Source organism: Schistocerca piceifrons, chromosome 2, assembly GCF_021461385.2.
Source record: "Schistocerca piceifrons isolate TAMUIC-IGC-003096 chromosome 2, iqSchPice1.1, whole genome shotgun sequence".
NCBI classification, from domain to species: Eukaryota; Metazoa; Arthropoda; class Insecta; order Orthoptera; family Acrididae; genus Schistocerca; species Schistocerca piceifrons.
In genome coordinates, this window is record NC_060139.1 from 362192740 (window position 1) to 362216443 (window position 23704).

Consider the following 23704-nt stretch of genomic DNA (forward strand, 5'->3'; position numbering starts at 1 on the left):
CTAAGAAATGAAAGAGGAAGCCGCCTGGTAGAATTTTGCACAGAGCATAACTTAATCATAGCTAACACATGGTTTAAGAATCATGAAAGAAGGTTGTATACATGGAAGAACCCTGCAGATACTAAAAGGTATCAGATAGATTATATTATGGTAAGACAGAGATTAAGGAACCAGGTTTTAAATTGTAAGACATTTGCAGGGGCAGATGTGGACTCTGGCGACAATCTAAGGGTTATGAACTGTAGATTAAAACCGAAGAAACAGCAAAAATGTGGGAATTTAAGGAGATGGGACCTGGATAAACTGAAAGAACCAGAGGTTGTACGGAGTTTCAGGGAGAGCATAAGGGAACAATTGACAGGAATGGGGGAAAGAAATACAGTAGAAGAAGAATGGGAAGCTTTGAGGGATGAAGGCAACAGAGGATCAAATAGGTAAAAAGACGAGGGCTAGTAGAAACCCTTGGGTAACAGAAGAGATACTGAATTTAATTGATGAAAGGAGAAAATATAAAAATGCAGTAAATGAAGCAGGCAAAAAGGAATACAAATGTCTCAAAAATGATATCGACAGGAACTGCAGAATGGCTAAGCAGGGATGGCTAGAGGACAAATGTAAGGATGTAGAGGCTTATCTCACGAGGGTAAGATAGATACTGCCTACAGGAAAATTAAAGAGACCGTTGGAGAAAGGAGAACCACTTGCATGAATATCAAGAGCTTTGATGGAAACCCAGTTCTAAGCAAAGAAGGGAAAGCAGAAAGGTGGAAGGAGTATATAGAGGGTCTATACAAGGGCAACGTTCTTGAGGACAATATTATGGAAATGGAAGAGGATGTAGATGAAGATGATATGGGAGATATGATATTGAATGAATAGTTTGACAGAGCACTGAAAGACCTGAGTCGAAAAAAGGCCCCAGGAGTAGACAACATTCCATTAGAACTACTGACAGTCTTGGGAGAGTCAGTCCTGACAAAACTCTACCATCTGGTGAGTAAGATGTATGAGACAGGCGTAATACCTTCAGACTTCAAGAAGAATATAATAATTCCAATCCCAAAGAGAGCAGTTGTTGACAGATGTGAAAATTACGGAACTATCAGTTTAATAAGTCTCAGCTGCAAAATACTTACGCGAATTTTTTACAGATGAATGGAAAAACTGGTAGAAGCCGACCTCGGGGAATATCAGTTTGAATTCCGTAGAAATGTTGGAACACGTGAGGCAATACTGACCCTGCGACTTATCGTAGAAGAAAGATTAAGGAAAGGCAAACCTACGTTTCTAGCATTTGTAGACTTAGAGAAAGCTTTTGACAATGTTGATTGGAATACTCTCTTTCAAATTCTGATGGTGTCAGGGGTAAAATACAGCGAGCGAAAGGCTATTTACAATTTGTACAGAAAGCAGATGGCAGTTATGAGAGTCAAGGGGCATAAAGGGAAGCAGTGGTTGGGAAGGGAGCGAGACAGGGTTGTAGCCTATCCCCGATGTTATTCAATCTGTATATTGAGCAAGCAATAAAGGAAACAAAAGAAAAGTTCGGAGTAGGTATTAAAATCCATGGAGAAGAAATAAAAACTTTGAGGTTCACTGATGACATTGTAATTCTGTCAGAGACAGCAAAGGACTTGGAAGAGCAGTTGAACAGAATGGACAGTGTCTTGAAAGGAGGGTACAATATGAACATCAACAAAAGCACAACGAGGATAATGGAATGTAGTCGAATTAAGTCAGGTGATGCTGAGGGAATTAGATTAGGAAATGAGATGCTTAAAGTAGTAAAGGAATTTTGCTATTTGGGGGGCAAAAGAACTGATGATGGTTGAAGTAGAGAGGATATAAAATGTAGACTGGCAATGGTGAGGAAAGCGTTTCTGAAGAAGAAAAATTTGTTAACATCGAGTATAGATTTAAATGTCAGGAAGTCGTTTCTGAGAGTATTTGTATGGAGTGTAGCCATGTATGGAAGTGAAACGTTGACAGTAAATAGCTTAGACAAGAAGAGAATAGAAGCTTTCAAAATGTGGTGCTACAGAAGAATGATGAAGATTAGATGGATAGATCACATAACTAATGAGGAGATATGGACTAGAATTGGGGAGAAGAGGAGTTTGTGGCACAACTTGGCTAGAAGAAGGGATCGGTTGGTGGGACATGTTCTGAGACATCGAGGGATCACCAATTTAGAATTGGAAGGCAGCGTGGAGGGTAAAAATCGTAGAGGGAGACCAAGAGATGAATACACTAAGCAGATTCAGAAGGATGTAGGCTGCAGTAGGTACTGGGAGATGAAGAAGTTTGCACAGGATAGAGTAGCATGGAGAGCTGCATCAACCCAGTCTCAGGACTGAAGACCACAACAACAACAACAACAACAACATCTCATCCTGTACATCTCATTATATGCGCTAGCAAAACGGTAAAGGAAGGAGGGTGGAGGGGTAGATAATGCTCACTGCATTTGTCACACTCTATAAGCCACATGTTTCTGTGGGTTATGCACCTTAGTAAATTTGGACAGAGTGGTCTGTGAACGGATGCAATGAATTCAGAATTGCCAGACTGAGGGACTGTTAATGCCACTAGTCTTCTACAACCTCAAAATTAAGACATGTTTTGGTGCCTCCCACAAATCAACCAACCAACTAATTTGTGGCCCAATGGTGGAAAGTTATCCTCAAAAGTGAACAAGGATATTGGTTTAGCTGCATTGATGGTATGAATAATGCAAATATCTATAAAAATCATCAACCTCAAGGTGTTCTGTGTGCCAGTGAGCTCGATGGCTGTTCATGCGAAACATCTTTAACAGGTAACATCTAAGCTATTGGTCAGACTTCAGTTCTGTTAGACTTGTGCAGTGGGGCTCACTCTTGATTGGCCTTTATTTCCCCAAGTGGCTCCTACTGTATCACACAAAGACACAACCTACAGCTCAAGTGGTTGGTTGGGCAGTGTTCAGATCCAACATACAAGAAAGATCCTTGGAAAATAATGCTCACATAACTAAAAGTTAAAACAAATGTTATGAAAGATAAGAAAAGTTAGCTCATTTGGAAAGATTTCACAATCCCATTTAGGTAAAGCTCTACAGTGTACAGCTGGAATGCTTACATCCATGAGTAATCTCAGGAGCAAGACTATATATCTGGGGTTCTCTACTTCTCACTCTGATACAAAATGCAAAAAATGTTCAGTATTACCATATTCTAACAGAACTGTACAACACACTGAATTTCAGCAAGGATGTTTTTCCTGAAGAGATTTGTTGGGCATTTACACTCTTTGACATAAAACCTGGCCACCTCAAAGACAGTCTGAGTAATTCATGTAAGCGGTCAATAAAACTGGCCACCCCTCAGATTCTTAGTCCAGCCATCTGCGCAACCTAGTAACACTGTGGAATGTGAAAGTGTCTGGTGAAAGTGTTGTCTTCTATTCGAGCTGTTACAATGCTATACCTGATTGTGATCCAGCGGAAAATGCCACACAGTGTAGATACACAGTCAAGAGTTTCCTCTTGGCACTGGCTGTCATCCATCCGGGCGAATGCAGGATGTTGTGCCTTGGACGCATTTCTCCTCTCACATTGGTAAGCATTGAATTGATTTTTTTTTTCCCACAAAATAACTTCAATAAACCGAGCATACACAATACATTTACGTAACATGTGCAGGTCAAGGTAGGATTCTATGACTGTATTTAACACTTGTCATTTTGTAATTTGTTTTGCAGTTAAGAGGTGGATTTTTTTACACTTGAATCTAAAAGTTGCAAGTGGTAAAAGCAAACATTTGTGACATATTGTTCACCTTGGGTTTAGTAGAAGGATGAAGGCAGTGGAGGCTACTTCTTCCTACTTAATTTTTGGTTTTTTTGAATACATAGTTTTAGTCACACTGAGTAATTTATTAACTGGGTTTCTTTATGCATTGATAGCAACTGTCTCATTTCCATACTACTTGAGTAAAGCACAGAACAGACTTTCACCAGAGGCTGTTTTGAAACTCAAAGCGCATAATATTTTACTAATTTAGGTTTTCTTGAGTTGTATATATTAAAATAGACTTCTGTCGCAAGGTTATCGAGGTAATTGTAATCCATTTGTATTAGTAAAGTGCATATTTTAGTAGTGTTTTTCCCTTAGTTTATTGAACACAACAGTAAACTTATGAGAGAAATTACTCATCTACAATATATCCTCTAACATTATCTAAAACAATATGGTGATGCACACATAGTTTTCTGATTCCACAATTGTAGGAACCTGTTTGTTTGGAGTTAAAGAGGTTGTCAAACCAGGTTTTAGGTACAGTTTTGTCCAGGAAGGAATTTTCCTTGTGGTTGTTTGGTCAGGAACAGGAAAAGGTAAACATTTAAGGGCACAGGATCAGAAGAATAAGTACGTGAAGGATGACTTCCCAAACAAACTCCTCAATGGTTTTGTTACTAAAGTAAGTAGAGGGTGTTGTTATGTGGCAGCAACACTTAATGCAGTTTTGTTGGTCGTTTCTGTTACATTGTGACCGAAAAGTGTATCAGTTGTGGGCAGCAACAGCAGTTCCAATGGATGTATCCCTGGGGAGGAGTTGTAGTGCAGAGCGCCCTTTTTGTGCAAGAAGGTGCAAAACACATGTGTTATTTGTTCACATTGCACTTTCCTTGAGGAGATGTTTTTTGTTTTCAGATGTTAATTTCTTGTTAAGAAGTTAACATAAAGGCATGGTAACTTGTCACCAGTAACAATATTACATAGGAATTTTCAGTGGGCGAACTGATGATGTTCAAACAAAAATCCAGTAATAGTTAATCCTTTGATTTTTGTTTTGCTGCGAATTAGAGCATGTTGTTGTTGCGGTCTTCAGTCTTGAGACTGGTTTGATGCAGCTCTTCATGCTACTCTATCCTATGCAAGCTTCTTCATCTCCCAGTACCTACTGCAGCCTACATCCTTCTGAATCTGCTTAGTGTATTCATCTCTTGGTCTCCCTCTACGATTTGTACCCTCTACACTGCCTTCCAATACTAAATTGGTGATCCCTCGATGTCTCAGAACATGTCCCAGCAACCGATTCCTTCTTCTAGCCAAGTTGTGCCACAAACTCCTCTTCTCCCCAATTCTAGTCAATACCTCCTCATTAGTTATGTGATCTACCCATCTAATCTTTAGCATTCTTCTATAGCACCACGTTTTGAAAACTTCTATTCTCTTCTTGTCTAAGCTATTTATCATCCACATTTCACTTCCATACATGGCTACACTCCATACAAATACTTTCAGAAACGACTTCCTGACATTTAAATCTATACTCGATGTTAACAAATTTTTCTTCTTTAGAAACGCTTTCCTCGACATTGCCAGTCTACATTTTATATCCTCTCTACTTGGACCATCATGCCCCCCAAATAGCAAAACTCCTTTACTACTTTAAGTGTCTCATTTCCTAATCTAATTCCCTCAGCATCACCCGACTTAATTCGACTACATTCCATTATCCTCGTTTTGCTTTTGTTCATGTTCATCTTATACCTTCCTTTCAAGATGTTATCCATTCCATTCAACTACTCTTCCAAGTCCTTTGGTGTCTCTGACAGAATTACAATGTCATCGGCGAACCTCAAAGTTTTTATTTCTTCTCCGTGGATTTTAATACCTACTCCGAACTTTTCTTTTGTTTCCTTTATTGCTTGCTCAATATACAGATTGAATAACATCGGGGATAGGCTACAACCCTGTCTCACTCCCTTCCCAACCACTGCTTCCCTTTCATGTCCGTCGACTCTTATAACTGCCATCTTTTTTCTGTACAAATTGTAAATAGCCTTTCGCTCCCTGTGTTTTACCCCTGCCACCATCAGAATTTGAAAGAGAGTATTCCAGTCAACATTGTCAAAAGCTTTCTCTGAGTCTACAAATGCTAGAAACGTAGGTTTGCCTTTCCTTAATCTTTGTTCTAAGATAAGTCGTAGGGTCAGTATTGCCTCAGGTGTTCCAACATTTCTACGGAATCCAAAATGACATTTCCCGAGGTCGGCTTCTACCAGTTTTTCTATTCGTCTGTAAAGAATTTGCGGTAGCGTTTTGTAGTTGTGACTTATTAAACTGATAGTTCGGTAATTTTCACATCTGTCAACAACTGCTTTCTTTGGAATTGGAATTATTATGTTCTTCTTGAAGTCGGAAGGAATTTCGCCTGTCTTATACATCTTCCTCACCAGATGGTAGAGTTTTGTCAGGACTGGCTCTCCCAAGGCTGTCAGTAGTTCTAATGGAATGTTGTCTACTCCCGGGGCCTTGTTTTGACTTAGGTCTTTCAGTGCTCTGTCAGACTCTTTACGCAGTATGGTATCTCCCATTTCATCTTCATCTACTTCCTCTTCCATTTCCATAATATTGTCCTCAAGAACGTCGCCCTTGTATAAACCCTCTATATACTCCTTCCACCTTTCTGCTTTCCCTTCTTTCCTTAGAACTGGGTTTCCAACTGAGTTCTTGATATTCATGCAAGTGGTTCTCTTTTCTCCAAAGGTCTCTTTAATTTTCCTGTAGGCAGTATCTATCTTACCCTCGTGAGATAAGCCTCTACATCCTTACATTTGTCCTCTAGCCACCCCTGCTTAGCCATTCTGCACTTCCTGTCGATATCATTTTTGAGACGTTTGTATTCCTTTTTGGCTGCTGCACTTACTGCATTTTTGTATTTTCTCCTTTCATCAATTACATTCAGTATCTCTTCTGTTACCCAAGGATTCCTACTAGCCCTCGTCTTTTTACCTACTTGATCCTCTGCTGCCTTCACTATTTCATTCCTCAAAGCTATCCATTCTTCTTCTCCTGTATTTCTTTCCCCCATTCCTGTCAATTGTTCCCTTATGCTCTTCATGAAACTCTCTACAACCTGTGGTTCTTTCAGTTTATTCAGGTCCCATCTCCTTAAATTCCCACCTTTTTGCAGTTTCTTCAGTTTTAATCTACAGTTCATAACTAATAGATTGTGGCCAGAGTCCACATCTTCCCCTGGAAATATCTTACAATTTAAAATCTGGTTCCTAAATCTCTGTCTTACAATTATATAATCTATCTGAAACCTTCTAGTATCTCCAGGGTTCTTCCATGTATACAACCTTCTTTCATGATTCTTGAACCAATTGCTAGCTATGATTAAGTTATGCTCTGTGCAAAATTCTACCAGGCGGCTTCTTCTTTCATTTCTTAGCCCCAATCCATATTCACCTACTACGTTTCCTTCTCTTCCTTTTCCTACTGTCGAGTTCCAGTCACCCATGACAATTAAATTTTCGTCTCCCTTCATTACCTGAATAATTTATTTTATCTCATCATACATTTCATCAATTTCGTCATCATCTGCAGAGTTAGTTGGTATATAAACTTGTACTACTATAGTAGGCGTAGGCTTCATGTCTATCTTGACCACAATTATGCGTTCACTATGCTGTTTGTAGTAGCTTACCCGCACTCCTATTTTTTGTTCATTATTAACCTACTCCTGCATTACCCCTATTTGATTTTGTATTTATAACCCTGTAATCACCTGACCAAAAGTCTTGTTCCTCCTGCCACCGAAATTCACTAATTCCCACTATATCTAACTTTAACCTATCCATTTCCCTTTTTAAATTTTCTAACCTACCTGCCTGATTAAGGGATCTGACATTCCACGCTCCGATCCGTAGAACGCCAGTTTTCTTTCTCCTGATTACAACATGCTCTTGAGTAGTCCCCACCCGGAGATCCGAATGGGGGACTATTTTACCTCCGGAATATTTTACCCAAGAGGACGCCATCATCATTTAATCATACAGTAAAGCCGCATGCCCTTAGGAAAAATTACGGCTGTAGTTTCCACTTGCTTTCAGCCGTTCGCAGTACCAGAACAGCAACGCGATTTTGGTTAGTGTTACAAGGCCAGATCAGTCAATCATCCAGACTGTTGCCCCTGCAACTACTGAAAAGGCTGCTGCCCCTCTTCAGGAACCACACGTTTGTCTGGCCTCTAAACAGATACCCCTCCGTTGTGGTTGCACCTATGGTACGGCTATCTGTATCGTTGAGGCACGCAAGCCTCCCCATCAACGGCAAGGTCCATGGTTCATGAGCATGCAGTACTCTTATGCTTGACTTCTGAACCTTGGCTGTTGAATGCAAGTGTCACATGAAGGTTAAATGATTGCAGTTCATCAAAAATCAAGACTTCCTGAAAGTGGAGAATCAGTCATTCCGGAATGAACTTCCCTGAAACAAGAAAATCCTTTTCTGACATGATTTATGTGATAGCAGTCACCCCACACACAAAACAAATGTTTCGAGCTGTCTCTGCTAACTTCACCCACAAAGCGAACAATATGTTGCAGATGTTAGCTTTTTCCACTTGCAACTTTATTCTGTAACATTACAACAATATTCATAACATTCAAGTTTACAAAATCCAATTCTTAACTTGCAAGAGAAACACCAGAACTTCAGATAAGAAGATGACAGTTGATAAATACACTCAGAGCAATATACACATGTTATACAGGGTGTTACAAAAAGGTACGGACAAACTTTCAGGAAACATTCCTCACACACAAAGAAAGAAAATATGTTTTTTGGACATGTGTCCGGAAATGCTTACTTTCCATGTTAGAGCTCATTTTATTACTTCTCTTCAAATCACATTAATCATGGAATGGAAACACAAATCATGGAATGGAAACACACAGCAACAGAACGTACCAACGTGACTTCAAATACTTTGTTACGGGAAATGTTCAAAATGTCTTCCGTTAGCGAGGATACATGCACCCACCCTCTGTCGCTTGGAATCCCTGATGCACTGATGCAGCCCTGGAGAATGGCGTACTGTATCACAGCCGTCCACAATACGAGCACGAAGAGTCTCTACATTTGGTACCGGGGTTGCGTAGACAAGAGCTTTCAAATGCCCCCATAAATGAAAGTCAAGAGGGTTGAGGTCACGAGAGCGTGGAGGCCATGGAACTGGTCCGCCTCTAGCAATCCATCGGTCACCGAATCTGTTGTTCAGAAGCATATGAACACTTCGACTCAAATGTGCAGGATCTCCATCGTGCATGAACCACATGTTGTGTCGTACTTGTAAAGGCACATGTTCTAACAGCACAGGTAGAGTATCCCGTATGAAATCATGATAACGTGCCCCATTGAGCGTAGGTGGAAGAACATGGGGCCCAATCAAGACATCACCAACAACGCCTGCCCAAACGTTCACAGAAAATCTGTGTTGATAACGAGATTGCACCGAAGTCAACATTACCTTCCTTCAATTGGGCCAACTGGCGGTAAATCGAGGAAGTACAGTACATACTGACGAAGCTAAAATGAGCTCTAACATGGAAATTAAGCGTTTCCGGACACATGTCCGCATAACATCGTTTCTTTATTTGTGTGTGAGGAATGTTTCCTGAAAGCTTGGCCATACCTTTTTGTAACACCCTGTATAACTATATGGTGTTCACTTAGTTTATCGAAGTTACTTCGCATGGAAAATCAAATTGCAATAAGTAATAATTTTATGCTTACTATTGTGAGAGCAGAAACATGTCCAAGGTGTGCCACTCACATTCACCAGGTCGAATGGCTGTCAGTGGCAAACAGCCAGTGCTGATTGGCTAGTGGCCACTGTAAAGTGCAGGAACTCTTGAACGTAAATAGCCTTCAGCTCTTTCATGGAAGATTTTGCTATTAATTGTGGATTAGAAAGTGAAGCAAATTATCTTTGAGGTTTTATCAGACTGAGACCTTTAACAGCCAGCCAAAATGCAGTTGAAAAATTAAGGACTGAGTGAACTTAAACCATGATGTTTGCAGCTAGACCATGGGAAAATACAACATTGTAACAGCTCAAGCGGAAGATAACACTTCAACCTGACACTTCTGCATCACACAGTGTTGGCAGATCGTGCAAATGACCAGATTCAGAATCCTGATAGGCAGGGATTTGTTGATCACATATGTGAATGAGCTGGACAAAATCTTTGTGGCAGCTGGTCAGCGGCTAGGTTTTATGTCTAAGAATTTACCTCTGTGGGACTCACCCTGATAGACATACATATTAAAGTACCACTTCTGGGACAGAGAGATGCATCAGCTCCAGATCAAACAACAAGTGTTGGTGTGCTGGGCAGCATGAATATGATTTTTAGTTGGTTTCCAACATCCCACTTGGTGAATACCGGGCTGGTACCCAAGTCTTTGTGTCAATTGCATGCTTTGCAGATATTTGTAAAAAGTGTCGCTTGTTTCCACACGAAGAACCCTTCACGCAGCAGATAGTTGGGGTACACGTATTCTGTCTGGGGGGCAGACAGCAAGGACAATGCCCAATCCGTACATAACCATGCTGACCCGGCACCAATGTGGAATAGTGTATTTCTAGGGACTAAAGTAAAAGTGGGAAGAAGGATGTGTGAAATTGTTTCATTCTGTGTACTTAGTTGTAGAGTAACTACGCCTCGCAGACACGTGGATGAACAACATAAGCAGATGTCAGTATTTGAGAGAGGGCATGCGGTTAGGGCATGTGGTTGGGCTCAAAGAAACCAGTTGGAGTAATCGGCAAATTGCGATGTGACTATTCAATGACGTTGGAAGGAATGGGTAAATCATGGCCGAACACAGCATGGTTTAATTTTTTTTTTTTTTTTTTTTTTTTTTTTTTTTTTTTTTTTTTTTTTTTTTTTTTTTTTTTTTTTTGCATTTAGAAAATGAATCGCAGATCTGATTTCACATGCAGCGGCACTTTCAATTATGGCTGACATTATAAAGAAGCACTACAAAGTACACATCAGCAGCAGCGATCTGAAAATGGCGTACATGTCTTCTCCTTGAGTCAGAGTAACTGCTGCGCATGCTTGGAACTGCGGTTGTACCGCTGCCGCAGATAGAAATAGAAATGGAACATAACTTAGTGGATGACCCTTGTATCTTGTTGAAATTATATATGACTGTTCCAGAAATAAATGATTTTTAAAGATTAAAATATTCCATTCTTATTACTACTGATCATGTGTAACAGTTACGTCACTAGTTTGTAAAGCTAGTTTCATGGTTTAAGTGATGTTACTGTTGCACGTTGGCACCAGTACTAAGAATGGAATATTTGAAGAGTTTCATAGGGTATTGCAGTTGTGGAGTACACAGTTGAATACCTTTTCCTGACTGAAATTGTTAGTCTTTAATAAAAATAAAAAAGTATAGCTGTATATTGTATGATACAATTTTTAACTTTTATCAGAGCTGTCCAGCATCAACTGTATGAAAAAGTAGAGAGTATTTCAGCAGTCACCAGTCTCCATCACCACTGAAATGTTCTTTCCAAAATCACTGGGTGTGCTACAGATACTGTAGTCACCCACTTTCGTGATGTGTCATGTCAAGCACTGTACAGTGGACTTAACCATTTGTAAGCTAGCTGCCAATGTTTGTGTCCATTTAGGAGCCAGAGCGGTGCCAGAAGACCAGCCAATCCATATATATATATAATAGGGAAACATTCCACACGGGAAAAATATATTTAAAAACAAAGATGATGTGACTTACCATACGAAAGCGCTGGCAGGTCGATAGGAAAACAAAGAAACACATACATAAACACAAAATTCAAGCTTTCGCAACAAACTGTTGCCTCATCAGGAAAGAGGGAAGGAGAGGGAAAGACGAAAGGATGTGGGTTTTAAGGGAGAGGGTAAGGAGTCATTCCAATCCCGTGAGCGGAAAGACTTACCTTAGGGGGAAAAAAGGACAGGTATACACTCGCGCGCACACACACACACACACACACACACACACACACACACACACACACACACACATCCGCACATACACAGACACAAGCAGACATTTGTAAAGGCAAAGAGTTTGGGCAGAGATGTCAGTCGAGGCGGAAGTAAAGAGGCAAAGATGTTGTTGAAAGACAGGTGAGGTATGAGCAGCGGCAACTTGAAATTAGCGGAGGTTGAGGCCTGGCGGATAACGAGAAGAGAGGATATACTGAAGGGCAAGTTCCCATCTCCGGAGTTCTGACAGGTTGGTGTTAGTGGGAAGTATCCAGATCACCCGGACGGTGTAACACTGTGCCAAGATGTGCTGGCCGTGCACCAAGGCATGTTTAGCCACAGGGTGATCCTCATTACCAACAAAAACTGTCTGCCTGTGTCCGTTCATGCGAATGGACAGTTTGTTGCTGGTCATTCCCACATAGAAAGCTTCACAGTGTAGGCAGGTCAGTTGGTAAATCACGTGGGTGCTTTCACACGTGGCTCTGCCTTTGATCGTGTACACCTTCCGGGTTACAGGACTGGAGTAGGTGGTGGTGGGAGGGTGCATTGGACAGGTTTTACACCGGGGGCGGTTACAGGGGTAGGAGCCAGAGGGTAAGGAAAGTGGTTTGGGGATTTCATAGGGATGAACTAAGAGGTTACGAAGGTTAGGTGGATGGCGGAAAGACACTCTTGGTGGAGTGGGGAGGATTTCATGAAGGATGGATCTCATTTCAGGGCAGGATTTGAGGAAGTCGTATCCCTGCTGGAGAGCCACATTCAGAGTCTGATCCAGTCCCGGAAAGTATCCTGTCACAAGTGGGGCACTTTTGTGGTTCTTCTGTGGGAGGTTCTGGGCTTGAGGGGATGAGGAAGTGGCTCTGGTTATTTGCTTCTGTACCAGGTCGGGAGGGTAGTTGCGGGATGTGAAAGCTGTTTTCAGGTTGTTGGTGTAATGGTTCAGGGATTCCGGACTGGAGCAGATTCGTTTGCCACAAAGACCTAGGCTGTAGGGAAGGGATCGTTTGATGTGGAATGGGTGGCAGCTGTCATAATGGAGGTACTGTTGCTTGTTGGTGGGTTTGATGTGGACGGACGTGTGAAGCTGGCCATTGGACAGATGGAGGTCAACGTCAAGGAAAGTGGCATGGGATTTGGAGTAGGACCAGGTGAATCTGATGGAACCAAAGGATTTGAGGTTGGAGAGGAAATTCTGGAGTTCTTCTTCACTGTGAGTCCAGATCATGAAGATGTCATCAATAAATCTGTACCAAACTTTGGGTTGGCAGGCCTGGGTAACCAAGAAGGCTTCCTCTAAGCGACCCATGAATAGGTTGGCGTACGAGGGGGCCATCCTGGTATCCATGGCTGTTCCCTTTAATTGTTGGTATGTCTGGCCTTCAAAAGTGAAGAAGTTGTGGGTCAGGATGAAGCTGGCTAAGGTAATGAGGAAAGAGGTTTTAGGTAGGGTGGCAGGTGATCGGCGTGAAAGGAAGTGCTCCATCGCAGCAAGGCCCTGGATGTGCGGGATATTTGTGTATAAGGAAGTGGCATCAATGGTTATAAGGATGGTTTCTGGGGGTAATAGATTGGGTAAGGATTCCAGGCGTTCGAGAAAGTGGTTGGTGTCTTTGATGAAGGATGGGAGACTGCATGTAATGGGTTGAAGGTGTTGATCTACGTAGGCAGAGATATGTTCTGTGGGGGCTTGGTAACCAGCTACAATGGGGCGGCCGGGATGATTGGGTTTGTGAATTTTAGGAAGAAGGTAGGGGTGCGGGGTGTCGGTGGGGTCAGGAGGTTGATGGAGTCAGGTGAAAGGTTTTGTAGGGGGGCCTAAGATTCTGAGGATTCCTTGAAGCTCCGCCTGGACATCAGGAATGGGATTACCTTGGCAAACTTTGTATGTGGTGTTGTCTGAAAGCTGACGCAGTCCCTCAGCCACATACTCCCGACGATCAAGTACCACGGTCGTGGAATCCTTGTCCGCCGGAAGAATGACAGTGGATCGGTCAGCCTTCAGATCACGGATAGCTTGGGCTTCAGCAGTGGTGATGTTGGGAGTAGGATTAAGGTTTTTTAAGAAGGATTGAGAAGCAAGGCTGGAAGTCAGAAATTCCTGGAAGGTTTGGAGAGGGTGATTTTGAGGAAAAGGAGGTGGGTCCCGCTGTGACGGAGGACGGAACTGTTCCAAGCAGGGTTCAATTTGGATAGTGTCTTGGGGAGTTGGATCATTAGGAGTAGGATTAGGATCATTTTTCTTTGTGGCAAAGTGATATTTCCAGCAGAGAGTACGAGTGTAGGACAGTAAATCTTTGACGAGGGCTGTTTGGTTGAATCTGGGAGTGGGGCTGAAGGTGAGGCCTTTGGATAGGACAGAGGTTTCGGATTGGGAGAGAGGTTTGGAGGAAAGGTTAACTACTGAATTGGGGTGTTGTGGTTCCAGATTGCGTTGATTGGAATTTTGATGTTTTGGAGGGAGTGGAGCTGGAAGTGGGAGATTGAGTAGATGGGAGAGACTGGGTTTGTGTCCAATGAGAGGAGGTTGAGGTTTGCTGGAAAGCTTGTGAAGGGTGAGTGAGTTGCCTTTCCGGAGGTGGGAAACCAGGAGATTGGATAATTTTTTGAGGTGGAGGGTGGCATGCTGTTCTAATTTGTGGTTGGCCTGTAGGAGGATGCTTTGAACAGCCGGCATGGATGCGGGAGAGGAAAGATTGAGGACTTTTATCCAGAATTTATATGAATGTTAAGTACCTGTCCCAGTTCAGTTATGATATACCCAAATACAGTATTGGAAAGGAAATTCCAAGTAGCAGTTTATGGTGTAAAGGATTAATTTATATGATGACAAATTTAGGAGCTATTCACCTAGTCTTGTTTTTGAAATACATAATTAGTTAATTGATTAGACAATCAATATTTAATGAACAAACCTTGATACTGGGACCAGAAAGTTGTCAATGGATAATGCACCTCACTTGCTATAGAATGGTGTAGAGATTAGTCATTAAATATGGTAATAAATAGCCTTTGGTGGAATAAAAATAATTTAAGGAGTAAAGGTAACATCTTGCTGAGCAGATGAGATGCTGAATAGTCAACAGGCACATAAAGAAGAATGACAGCATTTCTAGCTTTTGGTTAGTTCTCCATCAGAGCTGTAGATTGCAGACACATGCAACTATGAAAATAATCAATTATTGACAATATAATGTAAATGGATAGAAAAAACAATCTCCTCACCAAGCAGTGGCAGGAGAACACCCGCACAAAATTTTTTAACTTTGACAAGCTTTCGGAGCCAGTGGCTTCTTCTTCTGGCAGAGGAGTTGAAGGGGAAGGAAGAGGGGTGATGGAAAAGGACTGGAGAAGTTTTGGAAAAGGGGTACAGTTCAGGAAATGTACCCAGAATCCTGGGTCAGGGGAGACGTGCTGGACTGGATGAGAAGGAAAGAGTCTTACCTTCCCACCCCTTCCGGTAAGTTTCCCCTGACGCAGGATTCTGGGTACCTTTTCTGAACTGAAAGAGTCTTTCCTTCTCATCCCTTCGGTTCTGGATGACTTTTCTGAACTGTACCCCTTTCCCTTCAACACTTCTGCCAGAAGAAGGAGCCACTGGCACTAAAAAATTGTAAAAGTTAACATTTTGTGTGTGTGTGTGTGTGTGTGTGTGTGTGTGTGTGTGTTCCCCTGCCACTACTTGGTGAGTAGATGTGTTATCTATCCATTGATATATGCACCTACAACTGTATAACTTCACTGTCCCAGCTGACTACATTGTGCTGTCACTGCAGCTCGACTGGTCTGAGAAACCCTGTGCCCAGTAAAGCTGCAGTACTGGCATAATGTAATTAGCCAGAACAATGTAGCTGCTTAGTTGAATGTTAGTGTATGTGTATGCCGTAGCTCTGAAGAAGAAGTCATACAAAAGCTACACAGGTAACAGAATCTGGTAAGATTAATAATTAGTTCTGTTAATACCTCTTTACATTTATAGATTTATATGTTTTTGACATAATTATTGAATCTGGAAGCTTTACATCGCAAATTATCTTAATAACTAGCAAATAGTGCACATTGTACAGTTTGTGAACTTAAAGTTTGCAGCAGTTGGGCTATCCTATATGGTTTTGTGTGCCCACTTTGAGACTTCTGACATTTTTCTTTGGTGTTTTGAATTTAGAATTTGGATCTAGTGAAATTACTTCAGACTTAGAAATAGTGTGCTATTTACTTGTGGGTGTGATCATTGTGAATGTTAACTTGGAACTTGTAAGTTACTAATTTGAGTGTGAGAATATTAATGATGTGCCTTCATTCAGTCTTACTTGTAGTTATTACATACTGTGTGTATTCAGTGCCCATCGAAGCAAACTGTGGTCGTGTTTTGTGGAAATAAACTGTGTTATTGAAGGTTAATTCCACAGTTGTTGCCCAGTCAGTTCTGACACCCTTCTGCTTAGGTAGCTGCAGACATCAAATTTCAGGAATATGTTGCCGTGATGTATGGGCACACAGTAAGTGAGCAACAGCTAACCACAGTAATCATACATTGTCCCTCTGTCTTCTTGGCAAGTTGCGAGACAGTTGATTAATAGCAGGATGTGAAATAATAATTCATACTATAGGTCAACAAATTCTCAAAATAATATATGGACTTTGGCATGTCCAGGAAGATACTCCACAAACTAAACACCCTGCAGCATTGTTGAAAAAATATAGGGTGGTGGAGACAACATTATGGCGTAGGGGATGTTGTCTTAGCATACTGCTATCAATTTGTTAGGTACTTGTGACCCATTTTTTATGAATACATCCTTAGACATCTCATTCAGTTGCAAAAGTTGGTTCTCTTCTCTGAGAAATTACGGGTCCTTTCAGCTCTGTAACCTGTCTTGGCACACAATTCTAGAAAATGACAGAAAGAGCAGAATTTAGACTGTGAAGTAATTCCCTGAACCCCCTACATCCTCTCCTCCTCACAATTCCGTGTTTCTCAATACCTTTGCAACTTCTCAGCACTGGGTTCAGTTACTTTCATCTTGCTAACAATGATGATTCTGGATTTTAGCAGATGGTTAACACAATATGTCATGGTAATGCAGAGCCTTATAGTTGAGAATTCAGAATGTGTAATAGCTGATACTGCAGCAGATACATGGTGGCAGGGTTTTCTACAACATGATGCTAAATACCACAGCTAAAGAGTGCAGTGAGCTTATCTGACTGTGATCAATTAATTATTTGTATGACTTTAGGTCATAAATGTCTTAGTTGTTTGATTGTGTCATAAAGTTCATAAATAGCACTATTTGTTAAAAGAAAAAATGGAAACATACACGTAAATTGTATGTTTCATCTTTGAAAGTCATTAAACACACTCTCTTTTGAGAAGAGTATCACTCATATGAATCAAATTCAAAAGCATGTATGCACAGAGGATTGCTGAAATTCGTAGTAAAACTACAAGACTCTTAAATAAAAGCCCATGATATTTTCTTCAGATATTCTGTGCTGCTGTCAGCCTTTTCATCTGCTGCTACATCATAATTTGGGTAATATGTAATTATCATGTTGATCTTCCATGCTTGGGTTACTTTTGTAAATGTTGCTTTTATCTATAACAATTTCTAATGCATTTATTCTTATGATTTGTTGCTTTGACAGCCCTGGGATCCCTGTAATGTATGTGGGTGCTATTGAAACAGGGAGCAAAGGCGATGTAAAGCAGATAATGCCAGCAATTGCTCGCATCTTGAAAGAAAGAGACTGTAAAAAGAAACTTGTGGTTATTGAAATACTAGAAATTGGCATTAGAGTTCTTGATGAAGCTTCTGGAATTGTAAGTAATGATTTTATTGTTGTAGCATATTGTGTTATTGATAAATTAATTCTTGTAGAAAATTATTAGAGAGAGATAAAGACAGGTAAATTCTTTTACTATGCGCTGTTATGAGTAGGAGAAGAGTGGGAACAGTGAGACAGCGGGAACAGTGAGACATTAGTTTTATCTCTAGAATTTTGGTTTCAGTTGTTATTACCTACTGTGAATGTGGTAACCATTATTATTTAGTCTATGGATTTCCATGTTTCATACTTGACATTCTTGTTGTGATTTCATTGTTGGTATATTTGTGCTCAGAGGTAAGAAAAGTATCTTTTTACCAAATTTACGTAGCTGGTTTCTGAGTAGACCATTGGTATTTTCAAATCATTTCATTAGTCACTCAAAACTATGGTTTTTCCAAGAGACATAAATCCCCTTTACTGAAATGTTGCTTTAAGCTGAATGTGTTTGTAGCCATTTTGAAAAAAGTTTGCAATTGGGAACAGTGAGACATGAATAATGAGGGTACAGTGAGAAATGTCCGACTGTTCCCAGTGCTTGTTCATAGTGTCTGACAATGCGTGCTTGCTGTATAAAACAGTGATTTCAGTAGATTTTAGTGTGCAAACTTTTCTTTTAGGTTATGAAATGCCCACAAGAAAGGAGACTGATAAGGAAATAGGAAGGTTTTCAGAATCTTCAATGACGGAAGCTGTCACACTGGTGATCGAAAGAAAAATGAGCATCAGAAGTGCATCTAAGCTGAAAGGCTTATCCTTTCAAACAGTTAGTCAATACGTTAAGAAATATCGTGAGGATAACACTTCAAACAAGTGTCCCAACTATTCAGTGAACCACATTTTTCCACAAGAATTGGAGCTTAGTTTGTGTGAATATCTAGTTGTGTGTTTTAAAATGTTTTATGGACTTACTATGAATGACTGCCATACCTCAGCTTATGAATTAGGTATTAAAAATAAAATTGTTTTACCCAAAACCTGGACTGAAAGTTAGAAAACATCTATCAACTGGATGAAAGGTTTTCGACAGAGATTCCCTCAACTGTCTCTTCAAACCCCGGAAGGATGCAGCTTATCTAGAGCTACAGGCTTTAATAAATTTAATGTGTCAAAATTCTTTGATAAACTGGAAGAAGCAAATGTCATCCAAATTTTGCTGATGGATCATGTATTTTCAATCTTGATGAATCTGGAACAACAATGGTGTAGAAGTCACAGAAGATTTTGGCCTTAAAGGCTATGAAATAACTTAACAAGGCAACCAGTGCAGAATGTGGAATACTGGTCACGATATGTTGTATTATAAATGCTCTCAGTAACAGCCTACCCCCTGTCATGATATTTCTACATGTGAATTTTAAAGATCATATGATGTTAGGAGCACCTGCTGGCACAGTAGGTCTTGCCGTTAAAGGAGACTGGATGAACTCAGAATGTTTTGTGAAGGTCGTTCATCACTTCATCAAGTTCTCTGCCAGCTCAAAAGTTACTTTGTTACTGATGGATAATCATGAGAGCCACCTCTCAATAGAGGCAATAGATCTGTGCAAAGAGAATGGGATAATGATTCTGACAATCCACCTCATTGCACCAATAAACTGCAGCCTTTTGATGTCAGTGTCATGAAACCTTTCCACACAATTTATGATGCTGCTGCAAATGATGTCTCATCCAGGTGAAACATATTCAGTTTATAATGTTGCTCTCTGTGTGGGGATAGCATATTCCAAGGAATGACGTCTGTCAATATCATTGCCAGATTTAAAAAGACAGGAATAGTTGCTTTAGATTGCCATGTGTTCAATGAGAATGATTTTCTTCCATCCTCTGTTACTGATAGACCTGTAAATGAAAGCGTGGAAAGACACGTATCACCTGAAAAAGACATTAAACCTGTAACTGATGTGGGATACCCATCACATGATGAAAGTGAAGAAGCACAGTCTATAGCATCCAGTTCTTCACAATCACATGGAAAATCTGCACCAGTGTATTATCTCTCTCCAGAAGACATATGAGGTTTCCCAAAGGCAAAACCAAGGAGAAGTTGCAGTTGACGATGGCCTAAAAGAAGAACAATGATTGCGACCAATACACCAGAAAGGAATGAACTACAAATGAAAAGGAAACAGAAAGATATTAATGACCTAAAGCAAAGCAAGCTTTATTCCTATTTGATGAAACTGATGCTGACGAAAGTGGATTAATTTTGCAAGATTCTTCAGATGATGAGACCTTTGATCAGACAACTGATTCCAGAACTGGAAATGGTTAACTCTGAAAACTTACAGTGCTCACCCAAAGTGGGTGACTTTGTTTTAGTAGAGTTTGAGAAAAAAAAGAAAATATATTGTGTTGGAAAAATTTTCTCAATTGTAGGAAAGTCATCCAAATGCTAAGTTACCTTTCTTAGGAAACTAGAGAACAAATTTGTGATGCCTGTAGTTCCAGATATTTCGTTCATTGACACAAAATGCCTAAAAATGTTATTGTCTAACCCTATTACAACACATAGCAAGACAAAAAGACAGCAATCTGCTGTTTCATTTGAGATCAACTTTGCTTCTTATGACGTTCGTTAGAATTTGAGGCACTGTCTCACTGTACACACCATTAAAAATTCATTGGTACAGTGAGACACTTTCATTATTAATATTTTTTAAAAGGAAAGACAATACATTAAAATATTATTGTACCACTTTGAACATACTTAAGCACAGTAACATGGTTACCATAAGACATTAAACCAATAAAGAGTTTTTTAAAAGTGTAATTTGGATTTCAATTTTTGTGTCTCACTGTTCCCACCCTTCCCCTAACATTCAACATGCTCAATAATGAATGATTCCATTGGCTCATCTAGAGAGTGCTCCTATATACATATACCTGTTCTAATCATGAGCTATTATCGCCATTTCTGTTCTTTCTCCTTTTCTGTTCATTTAATTCTCTCTCTCTTCATTTACCTCCTGAAATGCTCACAAATCTTACTGCTAATTTTTAAAACATTGTTTTTTTACACTTTTTATATTCGGTTCTCAGCACACCTGAGACTTTGTAATGGCTGTGATGTGGATACATAGACTTTATACAAATAGGTATTTCTTGCTCGTACATTTTATGTGCTCTAGAGATTTAAAGATAATCACAACATGAGAATTATGGCTGCAGGTATTTTTTTTGTAGATGTAAGTCCATGCCTTAAAAGTGCCAAAAATGGGTGGCAACTATGAATGTTGTCATGGATTGAATTTAGATGGGTCAAAATTAGAGTTAATGTAATTTTGTCATAAGGCCACACTACAAAAGTATCGTAAATATACCTTCAGACTATTGTGGTTTTCAAACTTGCAAATTCCTCTGCCTTTTTCTTCTTTCTTTTTTTAAGTCTTCCATAAACAAAACATCCATGAACTTAGTATTGAATAAAACATTAAGTACAAGCAGTGCAAGCTTGAACAAAAATGTAAGCTCTTTATCAAAAATTTGGCTAAAGAGAGTAAGGGGTAACTTAGTGACTATTGATAACACATTGAAACTGACTGACAAATACAAAACCATCCTAACTATGGTAATTAAGTGTACCAATAAAGTCTACACAGTTTTGGATTTCTCCACAAATTGTCTTAATAGAGACACTAAGTATTTTGCAACTAGTAAAGTAGAGTTTCAAGGTAATTGAGCGAACAGTTAATCACAGAGGAACATCTTTCTTTTGAATTCTTTCAAATTTTGCGAGCCTGTAAAGCCTCAAAAGTACTACACCTTGTGCTTTAAATTGATTCACAACCATTTGGGGTCAGTAAGAGATGTACAGCAACTCAGCAGTCGTCCTCAATTCGTGGCTGATGGGATATCTTTTTATTTTCTGATGTATGATATCACTCAATAAACTATGCATTTTTAGCACTATAAGTATCACATTACAGTAAAAGAGTTAATACCTTTGTCTATAACAAGTGAACTATGACAATATCATAGGAAAGCACTGTAATACAGCCCTCTTGGTCACAAATGCATTGTTATTTTCTCAGTAAGGTTCTAAAATAGTTAAGAAGAAGTCATGATACACTTTGTCTGCTGAATCCATACACAGAGACCAAACAACTGCCTCAGTGGCACAAAAGATTGCTAATATTGACTTTGTAATAAGAGCACAGTATAACTTCATACCTAAAACCATCACATAGCAATGTCGAGATATCTGCTTGTCATATTAATGATGGAGTATTGAAAAACACTTCTTTGCTGTAAAGCAGTCTTAATTCAACAAAGCTTTTCACTCTGTATAATCGTTGCTACTCTATTAAGTCACTGAACTCAAGCCCTTGTCATACAGCCTAACCACATCCAAAAAATATACCTTAATCCAAGTCTCTTCATTTGTTCCTAAACAAGCTAAGTGAAATTTTTTTTCCAAATGTTGATGTAAAATTATTATTATTGCAGCTAAAGCCAGCGCCACTTATGTCTTTGACCAATATAATGAAAGCTAATAGTTCTGAATGTCCAGGAACTGCTTCCTATATATGAAGGGAGAGTTAGAGTGGACACCACTATAGATATAACAGAGTGGTGGCAGCAGCAGCAGCAGCAATCAGAGCTGCAAAGTGGGAGGTGCTTCAGTACTTTGAGTAATCACAGTGTGGCTGAACATAAACTACTGTGCACCAATAATAACAATAGGGAGTCAAACTTACTGCAGTTGATAAGGATCAAACTTCATAAAGCAGACTAGGGGGGCCTTTGTGCTGATGTAGCTGCCTCTGTGAGACTGATAGCTCTGCATATTGATTTGTATGCACAGCTGCTTACAAAGCATTTTCAAAAGGCTCAAGAAATCCACATTACCAAGAAATAAGTGGCTATACCAGCTAAAACACCATGGAGCACAGAGCTGTAGCACTTAAAATTGAGGCTTAAGGCCACACGGAGAATGTACCAATGTTCAACAGGACAGGAACAAAGAGGAACAAGATTACAACTGCACAGAAGAGCTAAAGGAGAGTATGAAGCAGTTCAGTCTGAAACAAAACTGGCACACTGGAAAAAAAATACATAAGGCTCCATAAGTGCTCATCTCAAGCTAGCCATAGCAACACCCAAAACTGTGTACTTACTACTCAAAGGCCAGCTATTTCAGTCTGGAATCCCTCTGATTGGATTTAATAACACTTCTATATTACACAGCAAGGTCTGCACATGTTGAGGAGTCCAATTCAATGAAAGGAGAAATTTTATGACACATATTACACTATCAGCATGAAAAGTAATTAAAATTATGCACAAGTTTCTGCAAGACAATACCATACAATACAATGTTGCATGCTGTTAGGGCATACCACAACTCTGCCTTCAATACCATAGTTGGTTTAATGGGCAGTGTATGGGTACATCAGGTGTGATTCGTAAACTGCTAATCCATTATTAGATGAGTGCAGAGGAGCGTACTCATCAGACTAACTGGAGCCTTCAGTTCAACACCTGTCAAAGCTATACTGGGGATCTACTTTAACACATTTAAGTATGGTATAAAGCAGCATGCTACTGGTTAAGTAGAGGCACATTCAACTGAGTGCAAGTGATTTCAGGGGTAATGACCAAATTAAGGGAACGGTGCACTTCAGAACTGGACATGGCCCTTACACCATCCACATACACAAATATGGAGACAGATAACAAATATCTGTGATTGAGAAGAAACAGGGACATTTAACCTTGCTGTGCTTAGTAGGGATCTTGATGAAGTATGGTCTAAGATACCTGGTAACCAAAAGAGTGAAGATCAGTGAGGTTTGGAGGTGTGCATAGGAGAAAAACAGTGGCAGCAGCACAATCTTGAGACAGAGTTCAACCATGGAACAGTGATGATGACGAGTTAGAATGGGGTGGTGATGAGTAAGCTAATTTAAATGTAATGTATTCATTTAGAGTGCACAGGTGTTCAAATTGCACAAAAAATACTTATAAGAACCCAAGCAGTAATGCAAAAACTTGAGTGCTGCCGAGCCATGCAGGATCATTTAGCAGTAATTTAATATAAGAATAAACT

At 40.0% G+C, this 23704-nt stretch overlaps 1 protein-coding gene across 2 annotated transcripts in view; it reads left to right on the forward strand.

Annotated features, from left to right (window-relative positions):
* Positions 1 to 23704, forward strand: part of LOC124775020 — a 106530-nt gene that overhangs the window by 48225 nt on the left and 34601 nt on the right. For both annotated transcript variants that reach the window (XM_047249780.1, XM_047249781.1), the window contains exon 8: positions 17473 to 17647. In XM_047249780.1, coding sequence (XP_047105736.1) covers positions 17473 to 17647 — 175 coding nt within the window. The remainder of the gene's footprint in view (positions 1 to 17472; positions 17648 to 23704) is intronic.